Source organism: Aplidium turbinatum, chromosome 6 (genome assembly GCF_918807975.1).
Source record: "Aplidium turbinatum chromosome 6, kaAplTurb1.1, whole genome shotgun sequence".
Lineage (NCBI taxonomy): Eukaryota > Metazoa > Chordata > Ascidiacea > Aplousobranchia > Polyclinidae > Aplidium > Aplidium turbinatum.
Genome location: NC_137477.1, coordinates 13,133,377 through 13,148,951, shown reverse-complemented (window position 1 = coordinate 13,148,951; position 15,575 = coordinate 13,133,377). Strand labels below are relative to the sequence as shown.

The 15,575-nt window shown below is 38.6% G+C and overlaps 1 protein-coding gene across 1 annotated transcript in view; it reads left to right on the top strand.

Moving 5' to 3' along the window:
- The window catches only part of LOC145772067 (UBX domain-containing protein 6-like), a 42,320-nt gene extending 40,145 nt beyond the window's left edge, over positions 1-2,175 (top strand). Inside the window, exon 11 of the mRNA XM_082583882.1 lies at positions 211-2,175. Coding sequence (XP_082440008.1) covers positions 211-306 — 96 coding nt within the window. The 3' untranslated portion in view covers positions 307-2,175. The remainder of the gene's footprint in view (positions 1-210) is intronic.
- The last annotated feature ends 13,400 nt before the right edge of the window (positions 2,176-15,575 follow it).

Genomic DNA, 15,575 nt, shown 5'->3' with positions numbered 1-15,575 from the left:
GCAGTCTTTAGAATGCGTTGCTCAAGCGCATACGCCGAGAGTCGAACCAGCGCCGATTGATTTTGAAGCTTCTTCGTTCACGAAGCTACGCGCTATCCAACTGAGGTATCGAGGCGGACAATTCAAATCAGGCTATCAAAATTATTCAGCCTAAGAGGTTTTAAAATGTCAAAATTTAATGTCTCATTAAAAAGGGACATTATTTTTCAGGTCCCTACGGCAGTTCTGAATCTTAGCTGGAACGAAGAAATTCGAATGGAAATTTTGAAAGAACAAAACATCAGGCTTGCTCTTCGTGAACCTTGATTTTGGTAGACTTGTGTTTGCTTCATCGTAACACTGGGATATCATGCTTCTGAAAGCCGTACGAGAGACGTAATTGTTGCAGGTTGTACCACTGCATCTTACGTTTGTCCCGTCTTCAGTAGGTAATACCAGATGTTCATCCTGTAAGCAGAGCTCCAACAGTGTCTGCACACCTTCCGTCATGCATTGCTTTCATTGAGATTGTTCCTACTTTGTTTCACTATCTTATCTCACCAATTCTAGCCATCACTTTGTTGTTTTTCCGCTTTTATTCACCTGAACAGAAGTCTTGTATGCTATAACTAAAGCCTAGTCATCAGTTATTCGTTCCTGCAAATCTAACTAGGAAAGGGAACAGGTCTTTGGGAACGGTTTTTGGTTACAAGACAAAATTTTTTCTCCTTGGTGTTATGTTATTTCCATTGCTCTGTCTTTTGTTGTGTGATGCGTAACGGATGCTTACACTGAATTGAACGAACAACTACCAATGGTTTGTTGTGAATACCCTTCAAACTGATGTTGATCTGGATAAATTGAGCTTTCTTGTTTCGCTTTTAGCCACTGGATGTAGCCCACATCCGATCGTCGTCCACTAAATTCTGCACTTGCATTGATTGATTGGGTGATTTTGTTGTAGGCAAACAAAAGCAACATAACGTTAGCAGTGACACAGCACACGATATCAAGCACTTTTTACAAGAAATGCCAATTAAAGAAATGGACTCCATCATGGCCTGAATGACAATGAAAACTGCGAAGTTATCATGACAGTCTTAGAGTCAAGCAGCTACTGCACGATTCTTGTTTAAGGTGGTACTGCATTAATACCGCAACCTCCCAGTAGTTTCGCAGATCTTTAGTAGGCTACAATTTAATTTTCTTCAAAACGTAAACGCAGATAAATTGCGTGTACCACACAGAGTAAAGACTTGGCAAAGTATTTCGCAAATTATTAAGCACAATTTTTTAAAGAAACTTTGGATTTAGGTTAGGTATGGTAAAACAGTTTTGAAACCACTTTTAATAGGATTTTAAAATAAAATTACTGATACACAACAAAATTGTATGCGGTACATTATTTAAAAGACGACTGTTCCCACTTGCATGTTTTTTAGCACAACTTTAGACACGATGTAGATAAAAAAAAATTTACTGTATGATCATGTTTTAGTTGGTGGCCTGTTTAATTTTGAAATTATAGGCTGCTGAGATTATCCTAGACAATATTTCTTTGCATGTTGTGTTGCTAGATTGGATTAGTGCAAAATACAACGTGATTAAATGAATGATACGTTTGGTGAAGGTCTTATTTCCAGTTATTCTGTTTATGCTGTGCAATTGTACATTTCACTATTGTCAAATGTACAATTGCAACTTCTTCGACAACTTCGTATGTTCTATTCAAACGGTAGACGATATATGCTGCCAAAAGGTAATGTGCTACTCAATCACAGGGAAACATGCTCATTGCTCAACCACTAATCATGTTACAAGCACGCTGTTTGAACCGACCAAGTGTTAAAATCTCACCGCAATGGTGTAGGTAGGGTTATTAATTTGTGTAAATGTCCCATGATGAACATTGCTATAGCTTTCAACCAGAGTTGGATCAATTGCAATTGAAAGTAATTAATTACCCATTTTCATGTAGCCTATTTGAGGTGTCTTTGAAGGAAAAGATTGAAGGATTCGCAGATTGGCAGTTTTCATGACCTCAATACTTGTGCGAGCAAGTTTTTTCGTGGATGAACCATGTCAATTCTCCTGCGAGATCATTAATTCCTGACAGCCATATGGAAAATTCGCTTCACATTGCTACATCGTCTATTTCACCGAATATTACCGTGCGGTACCAAACTTGTTAGAGAAAAACAGTAACCTACCAAATTTCACATTGAAAAGTCGACGTGCAATAAAAACTTTGTTGATTTTACTACTGTATATCTTGGTATGTTTATTTATAATTGTAAAAGAGGATAATGCACATATCTAAGATTAGAATTTTGGTGTGAGGGTTTTAATTAGAATTATTATAGGCTACAGCCATTTCTAAGAATACTCAAGTGGCACGCGCAATCATTCGTAAATCGCATGTGGTTGGATCGCAAAAAAGTTGGACGCCCCTGCTCTGCAAGTATGCGAAGCTAACAGGAATAAACTACAATAGAATTCGCCTATAACGGCTTCGTTTATAATGTCAATTCGCCTATTACGTCACATTTCGCTTGGTCCAGGCAGAATTCCTATCTTTTGCGTACATTGTAGTTCGGCTACAACAGCATCGCTTATAACGTCAATTCGCATGTAACAGCACCCTTTATTGGTCCCCAGACGCCTTTTGTTCGTTTATATCGTCACTTTAAGCCATCACCTTCACCACGAACGGTCAGTCTTTTAATCCAGTTAGTGCTGCTGCTTGCAAAATGTCTTCCCTTTATTTTGCTACGTCGTTCGCAGCAGGGACTTTAATTAACTGAATTAACTTTTTTCCCGCGTGAAAAATTATAATAATAATAATAAGAACATTTATATAGCGCCATATCCACAGTCAAACTATGCTCCTGGGCGCTGTACATGACAATGGTGATAATTAATATGGTAATTTCAGTCATAATGTTCATTGAAGTAGAACGTTTTCAAGCGAGTTATTATCACGTGTAAAAAGCAGTTCTACAGCTGACCTTTAAACAAATTAAAGCAACAGTTGAACGTGCAACAGTATTTTTTTTAAACAATTTCTTTGTTTACTGTATTTTCTGCGTGACTTTTGTCAGTTTGGTGGTACATAGTACCTGACTGGATTATACACCTCTTTCTTTAATCAAAAGACAGTTTTGGAATAGTTTGTGGTAGTTTGTCTATAACGTCAATTCGGCTATAACGTCAGTTTTTGCAATCCCCTAAAGGTGCCGTTATAGGCGAATTCTAGTGTATTGCTGGTGTGAACATGTAGAGAACGATAAAGTAAACACACGAATTTTACACCAACAAACGGAAAAGATGACAAGACCAATAGGTTTAAAATATGCATCAATAAAACAGTGTTTATAAAACATAATCTTAAAAATGCACAGCCACCAAACCTGGAAAAGAAAGCGAAATAGTTTGAGTTCGAGGACAAGGGCGCGGGAAGTAGGGGTGCTCAAGGGGCTTCAGCCCCCCCTAGAGCTAATTCAGCCCCCCCTGGAATTTTAGATAATTGCTTCAGCCCCCCCTAGAAAATTCTGATAATTTAAGGTACATAACATATTTTCAGAAAATTATTCGAGCAATAATTGCTACGATGAATCGATCGAGTTCCTATTACGTGTGATCGCGCTCATCATTCGAAAAAAAGAGTCGTCAATCACAGGGAAGTATAGGCTACCTCGCAGTAGTGGTTCCAGCCACCCTCCCTACTAACACGGCGTTCCATCATTCTGCAATATTCACTTTCCACTTTCAGCATAGAACAGCAAGAGATCTGGTTGTTATAACGGAGTGCGGGCCAAACTTAAACCATTATGCCTTGGATCGTTATACATTCACTGCAGTAATCATGTTCTCGATTTGATTTTGCAAGACGTTGTAAAGGAGGTGAGGCTTATTGCCGATGCCTTGAACTTCGTTCAAGGCAGTTATATTTCGTGAATCGTCTAAACGTAAATCTTTATTCATTTCGTTTTTTAATTCCGATGAAGTTGCCTGCAATTTTCTGGGTTTGTGTCAGTGACGATCGGTGAGGGAAAGCAAGGAAAGCAGTGCTTACCTGAGCAAAAACTATGCAAAGTATAATGACTGAATTCTAGGTTTAACTTCTTATTATTTTTATCATGTCTATTTTAACTTGAAAATTACTGTATTCGTGACTAGAATTACTCGTAACGCTAGTGAGTAGTCTAAATCCTCACCAAACCGCATGTCTTGCCTATAAATGCCAATTAACGCAAACGCTTCTGTCAGAAACAATCACTGAGGCTCCAAGGTAAGCAACTATCAAAGTTGCTTACCCAAATTCAAAAATGTCAAAAAACGCCTTCGTTTTATCCAATCATCACTCGTTTTGCAAAACGTCACCAGCTGCTTAGCCAATCAGATGTGTTATTGTGAGACCAGGTGAGTCTTGCTTTCCCAGTGACGTCAATGCATGCATTCGCTAGAGCGGCTAGACTAACTCGTCAGAATGGTGCTCGTCACGGTACACCGCACAAGCATCATAATGCCGAAATAATTGTTGCTGTTTTTTGATGTCTCCTCGCCATGTACTGTACTTTAGCCTACTAGCTTTCATAGTCATGCCTTTGCCCTTTTTACAGCGTTGATGTAACGTTACTTCGCCAATGAACGTTCAGGTGCGGGTGCAATATTTAGTTTGTTAAGCTTCTATACGCAGGAGGCAAACTTATCCAGCTTTTTGTACAAATTGCTTGCGGTTGTAATGTTTAGACCTAAGTGTTAGTTTTTGTAGTGTAGGCCTAACTGAATATCTCAGAATGAATATTCATGACGAATTAAATATTTAGACAACTATTATTCCATGTCTAACACTGGATTTTGGTCCTGCAACGTTAAAATTAAGATTGTTCATGACTTCTAAACATTAAATGGATGTATGATCACGACAAAGGCGAAGCACAATTTGACAGATTTTTATGTTTGATTTGTTTTGAAAATGCTCTCAGAGCGCACCAAATTGGAAGTGTTTTTCAAAAATTTCTGGGGGAGGCCCCCCAGACCCCCCGCTGGAAGTGTTGCCTTCGGCAACACGCCTTCGGGCTTCGCCCGACGGTTACGCCCTTCGTGCCTAGGCCTACTACCTTGCTGCAGCATATTTACAAGTTGCTTTCCCAAAGGTTTAAGCCACCGAACGTCACTGGTTTGTGTCCTACTCGTTGGTGCGTTCGTGCTTCTGCCCTCGTTCGTGTTGTTAAGTGCTACCCTATCCTGCTGGAATGTCTGATCGACATGACAGAAGATAGTGCAATGGAAGGAGACGTACGTGCAAAGATAGCCTATACAGTTTGGTAAAATAAGCACACACGATGCGGCTTTATTTTGCGATTACCTGCAGAGGTGAAGTTTTTCAGCCTGCAGAAGCCGTCGCTAGACAGCTCCAAAACAAAAAGATCTCCGCTTCTTCAGCTTTGGATCCATCACCAGTTTCCACGAACGAATCAAAAATCTCAGAAAATATGAATCTGTTTCCAAGCTTGTGGAAGCAGCGAACGTCCCAGCGTCTGCCAATAACCTAAAGACGCCAAAGGATCTTCGAGTGAGCAAAACTCCAGCAAAATTTTGAAACACAGAGGAATCGGATGCTTTGTCGTCTGCGGGAGAAGGAGCGTGGAAACGGCAATAGGCTTACATCAAAGCCCTTGAGTTGTTCAAGCTGAGCTTGATCGAAGATTCGATCAGATGGATCTGCTTACAGCAGCCAACAGAGAAAAGGCCCTTCTGAGCTGTGCAAACGGTGAGGAAGGATCTGATACTGAGATCAGCTTACCGGATGCCATCAGAAAAGATCGCCTAAAACGAAACTTAGGCTACCTTGCTCAGCGATGCTGTATAAGTGGAAAAACCGCAAACTCCGTTCAAAAGGTTGCTGAGATACTATCGCAACTAAACCCTCCTCCAACACTGATCTTTTCAAAGAAACGTGAAAATTCGTGGAGCTCTGCCTTTGCCTTCCGGTTTCAGCTGCATCATCAGAAAGTTCTTTTTCTGCTCTAAGACGCCTGAAAACGTGGTTGAAAAGCTCAATGACACAATACAGACTTACTCATCTTGCGTTGATGTATGTCCACCAAAACATTTTGAACACTGTCGATGTCAAAAAGCTCATGACACAGTTCATATAGAGAAAAACCTGAGCGAAAAGCAATCTTCGAAAGAGTGTGAGAACTCATTTCCACAAACTGTCGTTTTCACATCACTTTCTAATTTGTTCGTTTTCTTTTTAATTTCCTGAACAGCTGCTTTGTTGTTGTCGTTCTTCGTTTCTTACAACTTACAATGTGTGTGTTTTGGTGTCGTTTTACACACAGGAGGGACCTATAAAAGTTGCTACCAGTTTTAAATGTTCACCTACATAAGGGGGGTCTGGGGGGCGAAGCTCCCCAGAAGCTCTCAACACTAATGGCAACTTCAGCCCCCCTCTAAAGAAAAATAGTTCCCGCGCCACTGTTCGAGGATAAAGATTCCAAAACCAAAAAATCGATCGTGATTCTCAATTTGCATAGTTTTTTTAATTTTAACCATAGAGAAATAAAACAATTTCACTTTATTGGGTTTAACATGATGTTGATGTATTACGGTAGGCACTTTTACGTATTACACTGCCCGAAAAGGTAACCGCAACCATGCGTGACATACGACATCGCTGATGTTGGGAGCGCTATCATGCGTGACATGACTCAACCAGAGTTGCCAGATTGGGCTACTTATCGCGAATTGGGCTACTTTTAATTCGCTTCGCGACTTGAATTTGAAGGTTTGCGATTTTTTCAAATTTGCGACTTTTTGGGCTACTTTTTACTTCCCAATGCCTAACAAAGATGAAAGTGGAAAGAATCACAGAATAATCGACTTGCACCACATCTCTCACTTTGGAGCGTTTTTACGTTTTTTCTCTTCTCTCTTTTTTGGCAAAAATGGCGTGATGACCCCTTCCACGTGACCACGTGTACTGTTCCTAGCCAATGAGCGAGTAGCGTCTTGCTGAGTTTTACACAGTTGGCCTTGGCCTACTGCACAGTGCTTCCACTTTGAAGGATTTTATCCCGAAAAAGGGATTTTTTAACGTTTCGAAGGATAAAAAAGGGAAATGAAGATCGGAAGGATTTTTAACAATTTTACAAGGAAATTTTGTCTTAAAAAGGGAATTGTTGTTTTTAGCAAAGTTAAAAAAAATTTTATTAATGTTTCCTTTCAATAGTTCTAAAAACGACAGGAATATCGATGATCAGCTGGTTTCCGTCGTCACTCACCATCCGAAACCCCCTCTCACTCTCTTTCCCATTTTCGCCTTTCCGTCGCTTGATTTCTATTCTCGCTATTTTGGGAATTGGACGTGAGTGCAGTGAGTGAGTTAGTTCTCAATTCTTTTAGTTAAAATTAGGTAATCCGTTGATTTACGGTTGAACTTGAGTAGCAATGACAAAATTTACTGAGCTTCGACATACAGTTGGGTATGATAAGCTTATATAGACTAATGGTATCCTTCCGGTTTAGAAAAGTTGTATATAGGGTATGCTTACTTATTATGGTGTCATAATAATAGAGCTAGCTAGGCTGTGTATACGACATGATTGTAGGCTACCGTATGGTGTACTACATAGTCAGACTGAGTCAGTATCATGAATAGGCCTAGTATCCTGAAGTTTTTCATCAGTCTCAGATGATTGTGAAGACGTTACTGTTCCCGACAATTTTCACCAAATCAAACGTCATATAAAAACCGTTCAAGTCTACTGAATATTACGTCATGGAAATTCCTAAAACATGAGCCAAAATTGCACCAGCGTTAATAAGACTTGTGTCAGACCTGTTTAAATCTGTTTGGACCTGTTTGGGCCTGTTTAAACATGAATGCATTGGTTCACTAGCTCGAACACCTGTTGAATGACTTCATAATTGTTTTTCATTATTGCGTCACAGTACTGCATACGTGAATTTGAGATATTGATATCTATTCTGGTCATTCGTAAAATGATTGCTTGAAAGTTGGCCGCTCATTTAACTGTTGGCTTAGTGCTTGCTAGCTGGACAAAAGTTCCGTCTTTTATCCAATTAATCTGTATTGTAGTGACAGTTTTTTTTAGAGGTGTAGGCGTTACACCTATTTTCGATAGCCTCGGGCTAATTTTACTGGAATACACTGTTTGAATAGACGTTTCGAAAGTGTGTTTATTTTTGGGTCATTGCATGCAGACGAACGGATTTGGGAATCTTACGTTACAATTTTCCCACGAAGAGATTATGGTTTACCGCTGTGACCAGTTACTGACAAGGAGAAAAAAGAGATAGCCTCGCCTTATAGAGTTGAACAAGTTAGCGCATCAAGGAAAACCGAACTAAACACAAAAATAAATTTGTTAATCGATGAATAATTCGTTACTGCACATTTACCACCTGTACATTTTCGGTGTTAGGGATAGGTTAGGAGTCCGCGTTGGAAATATGAGAGGGGTAATTGGTAAATGATGTCCAGGACTCCAGGTGGTAAATATCCCAGAACCGACTAACTGACAAGCAGTTTTTTTGGCTGGACAGTGAACAAAGGAAGTAAACCGTGTTATTGTAAAATATGTGCTGCTTTTGTGTAGCTTATAGGCTACTGTTCTAATAAAACAACGTTGCTTCAAGATACCGTTGCTATTGAAAAAATCAAGCTAACCTTCGTAATTTATTCAGCAACTTTATGGTATTAGATTGGGTTTGTCAACTAAATCAACCATGCTAGTGCTTGCAAGGTTTTGTTTTTTGTAGCGATTTGGAAACTGTACCACTTCTTCAATTCACTGGTTTTCTGTTCTTTCAGGTTAAAACGTAACTTAGGTGAGATTAAAATAACTTTAAAGTTGTATTGGCACTTTTTCTAACTTAAATAACGTCAAAAATAACCTCGCCTATGAAGGAACTTTTGAAGGATATCCGACTGAGAAAAAAGGGATTTTTCAGAATAAAAAAGGAAACTGAAGAGGATTTATCAATTGTCAAAAGCAGAAGCGCTGCTACTGTAGCCTATAATCTTTTTTCTGTTTAGTTAATTTAAGGTTGTAAAGTTTAATTGTACAGTAGGAACTGATATACAATGCAATATCTTACAATTGAGACATTTTGGAAAATTATGCAACATACAAAATACAGTTTTCTTTGAAAAAAAAACATCGCGAAGGAATTGGGCTACTTTCAAATCCATTTTGCTACTTTTTTGCTACTTTTTGTAAAAAAATCTGGCAAGCCTGGACTCAACACGTGATTAACTGGTCGTCTTTATCGAAAGATTTTAAAGGTGCACTGCAACGAAAATACATAGCTTTTGTATTTGTAGATCTTTCTGAAATAAAACGTTTTTCAACAATTTTTTTATTTTTTGTGTTACCATTAATTAAAAAACCTAAAAAAACGTTTTTTGAATTGAATGATTCTGATTGGTCAAAATTTTTGATGACGTCATTGGCTGGCAAAGCGGCATCCAAGGTCTATTGTTTTGCGTACAAACACAAGGAACAAATCGCGTAGGCTACCGAAACAGCGAACAATTTTGTGCTAAGGGAGTTTTTACACCCTTAAAATGGTGGCTACTTGTATGGCTCCCGGTTGCACTAACCGGGAAATCGTCAAATCTTTCATCGTTTACCTCTGAATAATGACGACAAGCTGAAGAAATGGATCTCAGCGATGAAACTCAAAAACCCACCTGTAAACAAGTACTGCCGTGTGTGCACCAATCATTTTCTGGCCAACGATTACCAACGCGATCTACAGGCAGAGCTACAAGGCACCAAGTCCAAACACCTGCTCAGTGCTCATCCCTGAAACTGTTCCTTTTGTCTTTGATTTTTCAAGATATGTGAAAGCCACTGTCAATACAGTACAGTACCCACAAAACTCGATCGACCTAGGTACAGGTCTGTGAGTACGATCGGGCGTTTGGATCGAATAGCAAAGCGAGAAAACAACAAGACTTTGAAACAGGTCAGTAGGACAGTAAAACATTGGCAGGGTAGGCAAAGGCATATTAGGCAACTCTGAATACATAGGCTACTTTTAGTTGATATAAACCACTTGGTTCAAGCAAATTATTTTCCTGCATTTTTTTCAATGCAAATTTTCCATCCGACTGCTGTCTGAACTGGTGTTGTCAGAGCACGAATCAGAATGATGTTCTTCGCTGTCAAGTCGCCGTCTTTTTGGTTCAAAGAGAAATCCTTGTCTTGTTTCAGACATCTTGTTTATGCTCAATATACAATGACCTATGCGACGTTTCTAAGGCAAATGCATGAAGCTGTTTACTTGGTTGCCAGCCGATGACGTCACAAGACACATAGCGCCATCAGGTGGCCGATTTTCATTTGGTTATATCTCCCAAACAAAAAGGCATATCAAAAAAAAATTTTGAAAAATATAATACTTAAACACTAAAGAATCACCAAAAAAATTTTAATTTTTCATTTCAGGTCCCCTTTAATACAAAGAAATTTAACTGAATGCATCGCCACAACCAACGTTCAGTGCCGGTCTTAGGGTTTTTTGGGCCCTGTGCGGAATATGCTTTTGTGGGCCCCAATGACAATAATCCAATTCAGTGGCGTAGCTAGGTACTTTGAAAGGGGAGGGGCGGCGGTGGCGGCGTGATCGCCAAAGACGACAACCAGCGGCGGGGGGTCTGGGGGGCCTCCCCCAGAAAATTTTGAAAAATTACTTTGAATTTGGGACATTCTGAGAGCATGTTCAACAAAAATTTAGGTATGAATATTACTGTGAAATGGTGCTGTCCGGTGGCATAGCAAAAGGATAAGATCATGCTTTTTTTGGTATTTTTCGGAAATAAAGCTATGTCTCTACAGTATGTTGAATTTGGATGCAACTTATTTCGTCCCCTGAAATCGTGTAACAAAATTAAATTTCGACTTATTTCGTCCCCTGAAAAGATCGAGAAATTTTGAAATGTTTGCGACAACTCCGATCAGCGATTTCGGCTATGTCGTTTTTTTTCTCGATCTTTTCAGGGTACGAAATGACGAAATAGGTTGAATTCGTTGAGTCTCTATGTTTTCTTGTTGCGAATTCCTTTGCTGAATTCACTTGTTGAATTTTTCCTTTGAAAATGACAAAATTACTGCATTTTCTGAGTAAATTGCGGGCCCCCTAATTTGCGGGCCCTGTGCGATCGCACGGTTTGCACAGTGGCGGCTCGTGCCATGGGGCTGCAGGGCTGCAGCCCCCCCTGAAAGAAAGAGAAAAGAGGGAAAATATGTTTTCCTCTGTGTTTGTCTGACCCGATTACTTTTTTCACTTATGAATTGCGGATCGAAAATGAAAATATTTAAAGTTTCGTTTGGAAACATGGCTTTTGGACAACATTCTCTGCAGCCCATAGACATCTTATTATAGCTAGACCGCGCATCGTCACTTCTCTCGTTTACGATTTTTGAAGAAAGCACGTTCAGACGTCAGCCATTGTTAGTGTACCTATTCCGCGCGTTCGTCAATGCTTTTGTAGGGACCCGTAATGAATTTTCCTTGTTTTTAATTCAATTCAATTTATTTTTCCTTGTCAGAATGTAAAAGAAATGATATTGTGAAAAAGAAATACAGGAACAAAACCAACAAAAGGAAAAGGTGGCAAAACCATAATGGTTTAAGACGTGCATGAAAGGATCTAATATTGCGGTATATGAATCGATAAATATACAGTAGTTAAGCACGGCCACCAAACCTGATACTTTAAAACAAGTAGAAGTAGATGAATTAATTAGTTAAGAATCAGTCGCCTCCTCGTTCCTGAAACAACTGGAGCGCCAATTCTTAAAGCAATGAGAACACGACTGAACACAACTTAACTTTCTACAAAATGTAATTCTCCCATAATATTTCCGTTTCTTTAAAAACTCAGTTGTTTTGAACAAATAATTGACAAAACAAATAGTTTTCTATGCAACAACACAACCGCAGCTTTTACCAGGATTCTGTTCAATAGAGATTGATGGCTTTCGATTTTCTCCGTTGTAGCAAAACGTTGCATTATGACGTAAATTCGTGTGATTTCATCAACAATAACTTTTAAAGAAATAGCTTCAGTTTCAAGTTGCTGTGAAATAACAACTAATAAATATCTCCGCAATTCACCTCTATGACGAAATCTTTATATGATTTCATCTTTGCTGTTCTACAATCGCAAACATATTGTTGGAATTTGTTGATTTTAAATTACATTCCAAACATTTCCGTTTTGTCAGTTTACAAAAAAGCTGCAATTTCGTACATTGCTGGTTATGCTACCAAAATGTGCGCAAAGATAACGTTATGTGCAAGGTGCGCTTTGAACTGAGTTCACACACTTTACCTGTTCAACCCAGCTTCTTATCGTTTAAAGATAGAAGTGGACTTTTTAAACCTTCTTTCAGTGTTGTATATATTTATGAGGAAACTGAATTATGCATTAAACGGTTACTAACTAGCCTACCACAGCTGGGAAATTACCTCTTCGTCCAGGCATTGTGGAAGCTATTGCGGTAGCTGTGCTTGGAAATATAAATCATTTCAAGATATTTACTAATCTCACGGATCATATGTTTGAATGCACCGTTACCGATAATCACATTTTTACGCTAGTCAAAACTGTGTCCAAATGTTATTTAAAAATTAGGTTTTACCACATTGGTAAGGAAACCTGCAAGCAAATACAAGGTAAATTGGTTCGTAAATCGCTTAACAAAACAGTAGCCTACTTTTCAAACACCAATAAACCACTTCCTTTCGACATCACATCAGTAGGCTATTGGTGAATATTTCATTTGTTTTGATTTTTTTGAGCTATACGTTATATCCGATATAATATAGCGTATCATTCGCTTAGGTTTGATGTAATAAACTGTTTGTTGCTATTTTTACAATAGGTTAATCATCAGCTCAGCTTTAACGCCAAATTGAATAAGAGTTATGCTGAACTGCTGGAAATGATGAATTCAGTGTATCATTTACGTGTTCTCGCATCGCAGTGTTTTTGCTTTATATTATAGACTGTATGTATAATTCTGTGCAATTTAACACATGCTTTTATTCATTTCATAGATGAATAAAACCTCTATTACACCAAAGTTCTAAATTATAGTTAACAAAGCTAAAACCTCAATTGCTAAGGTAACAGGGATCAGTTGTCAGTAGATGTTACAGAAAATATATTTCGCACTTATTCAGTGCAACTTCTGTTCTGATGAAGGGCAGTTAAAACCTACACGTAATGTTTTAAATTAACAACACAGTGATGCAATAATGCCATAGTTAACAAGTTAGTTTTCTGCAGAAGCGCAACCAGCTCAGAAATGTTATCGTTAACAGCGCAGCTTTCACGCGAGTTTGAGACACTAACAATGGCCGACGCCTTTTTTTCAATTTCTTCAATCGAAATGCGAGAAGCGCAGTCTAGTTATAATGCTGCAGCCCCAGATTTTGGATTTTAAGCGCTCTGATTGGCTAAAAAATAGCCTTGAAGCTCCACCTCTTTTGGTATTTTACAGCAATTTTTGAATCTGTTGGGGCTGCATGGAAAACAGCCCTCCCTAACCGAATAATTTTACAGACATTTTAAAGTTAGGTTTTGTTTCGCAGAGTAGCGATAAGCCATGAATGCAGGAGTGATAGCTGTAGGGTTAGGGTATTCAACAGGTTATAGGATGTACTAGGGCAAGAAAACAAAAGTGCTAGGACAAGAAACAATTAACTTAAACTGGATCTCGAACCTCAATTGTCGTAGGCTACTGTGTGATGTGCAGTCTGACCATAGAAAGAGCACAACACCTTGCTCTCCTGGGCCACATCTACACCTGCTTTTGCATGAGGATGGGTTTCCTTTATGTCCGGTTTTCTTTCTCCATCCTATTATTATTACGAAGTGGCTATTTTTACACACTTGTTGCCATAGTTACAATCAGGTATTGCCAGAGTTAGGATTAAAGATAGGAAGGGTTAATTAAGGTAAGGGTTAAAGTTAGGATTAGGAATAAGGTTAGGGTTTTGATCTTTGCCCAGTTTTGATCTTTGCATGTGACTTCATGCTGCTGAAGGACCACTTTGGTAGGCCTACTGTATGTATGATATTGATAGTTGGTATAGCATTTCCTAGGGCAAGGAACTTAACGATAATTGTCTCCACTCAGTGATCCGTCAGGAGTGATATATATGGATATTCTTATTTTGACTCTGAATCTACATTCATTTAAAAATTTGACTATGATTTCATTTGTCTTAACAGGTTTATGCTATAATAATTTACACTTTAATTGGAACATTTTGCAATTTATATACAATGGATAATTTTGTAATGTCATTGAAAAAAATTAGGTTTTTCCAGTTGCCTTTACAAGAAAAACTTAGCATCAAAGCACAAGGAAGACCCACTCCAAACCTTGACATTTTCCAATCATCCACCAGTAGAGGTAACCCTTATGCAAGGAAGTTTAACAGAAATGTGTATGATGATCATGACTGGCTGTGTGGCTGCAACAGTGAAAATGATTTCTTTTGCTTTCCCTGTTTACTGTTTGGTGGAGATCAAGAACATTCCTGGACCAAAGTAGGTGTGAAAGACCTGAAACATCTAAGTAGAAAGACAGAGAAGCATAGTAGATCAACTTTCTACAATCTACATCAGGGGTCACCAACCTTTTTTGCATGCGGGCCACGTTGGCACTAAGGAGAGCTGTGGCGGGCCGCACTAATAAAATTTTAGGTAGGTTGACTCTTATCCTAGAAAAGAACGCATTTCGTACCCCATATCCAGCGTTACATGTTGTTACTATTTATCTTAGAATACCGTAGCAACAAAATTAGTCGAACAACGCTACTGCCAGGCCAAGCTCCTTTAACAACAGTTTTGACTTCTTTAACACGCCTAATAAACGAGGCCAATTGTTTTGCGCACTTGTAGCGAGGGGAAAGGTTTCATTGAACATTCATCGCCAAGCAAGAGTGGTGTTGTCACTTCGCTTCACAAAAGATATCTTGCAATTAACAGTTTCAGTAACCAAAAAAATGTTTAACACATCGCAATATAGGCAACAACAGTGACCTGCTAACATATCAGCGAAAAATAGGCTCCAATACCAGGAAGAAAGAAACCAGGCACCATGAAACAAACGCTTGTGAAAATCACCGAAAAAACGTTTCTATCGTAACTCATGAACAGTGTTCCCTCTAAAAAAGCAATGAGTTGGGTTTTCATCCTTTTTGTGGGAGTCTATAAAATCGTTTTTCTTTGATTATTAGACAACTGTCACTTGCGGTGCTTATCAGCATGGCAAGAATTGTTGATTAACAACATTTTGCAGTACTAAGCTAAATATTTTCATAATAGGCTACAACCAGAAGTTGTCTTATGAAAATACAACCATAATACAACCAGAAGTAATACAACCAACACCTGTCAGGAGATATTTTATTTTCTTGATACAATCAGAAAAAGTCTTTAAATTTATATATAATATTTGGCCAATTTATTATAAATTGAGTTGGCACACCGACCTACTTTGCTAACAAAAACTTGCTTAAAGGAAACACTGCTCGTG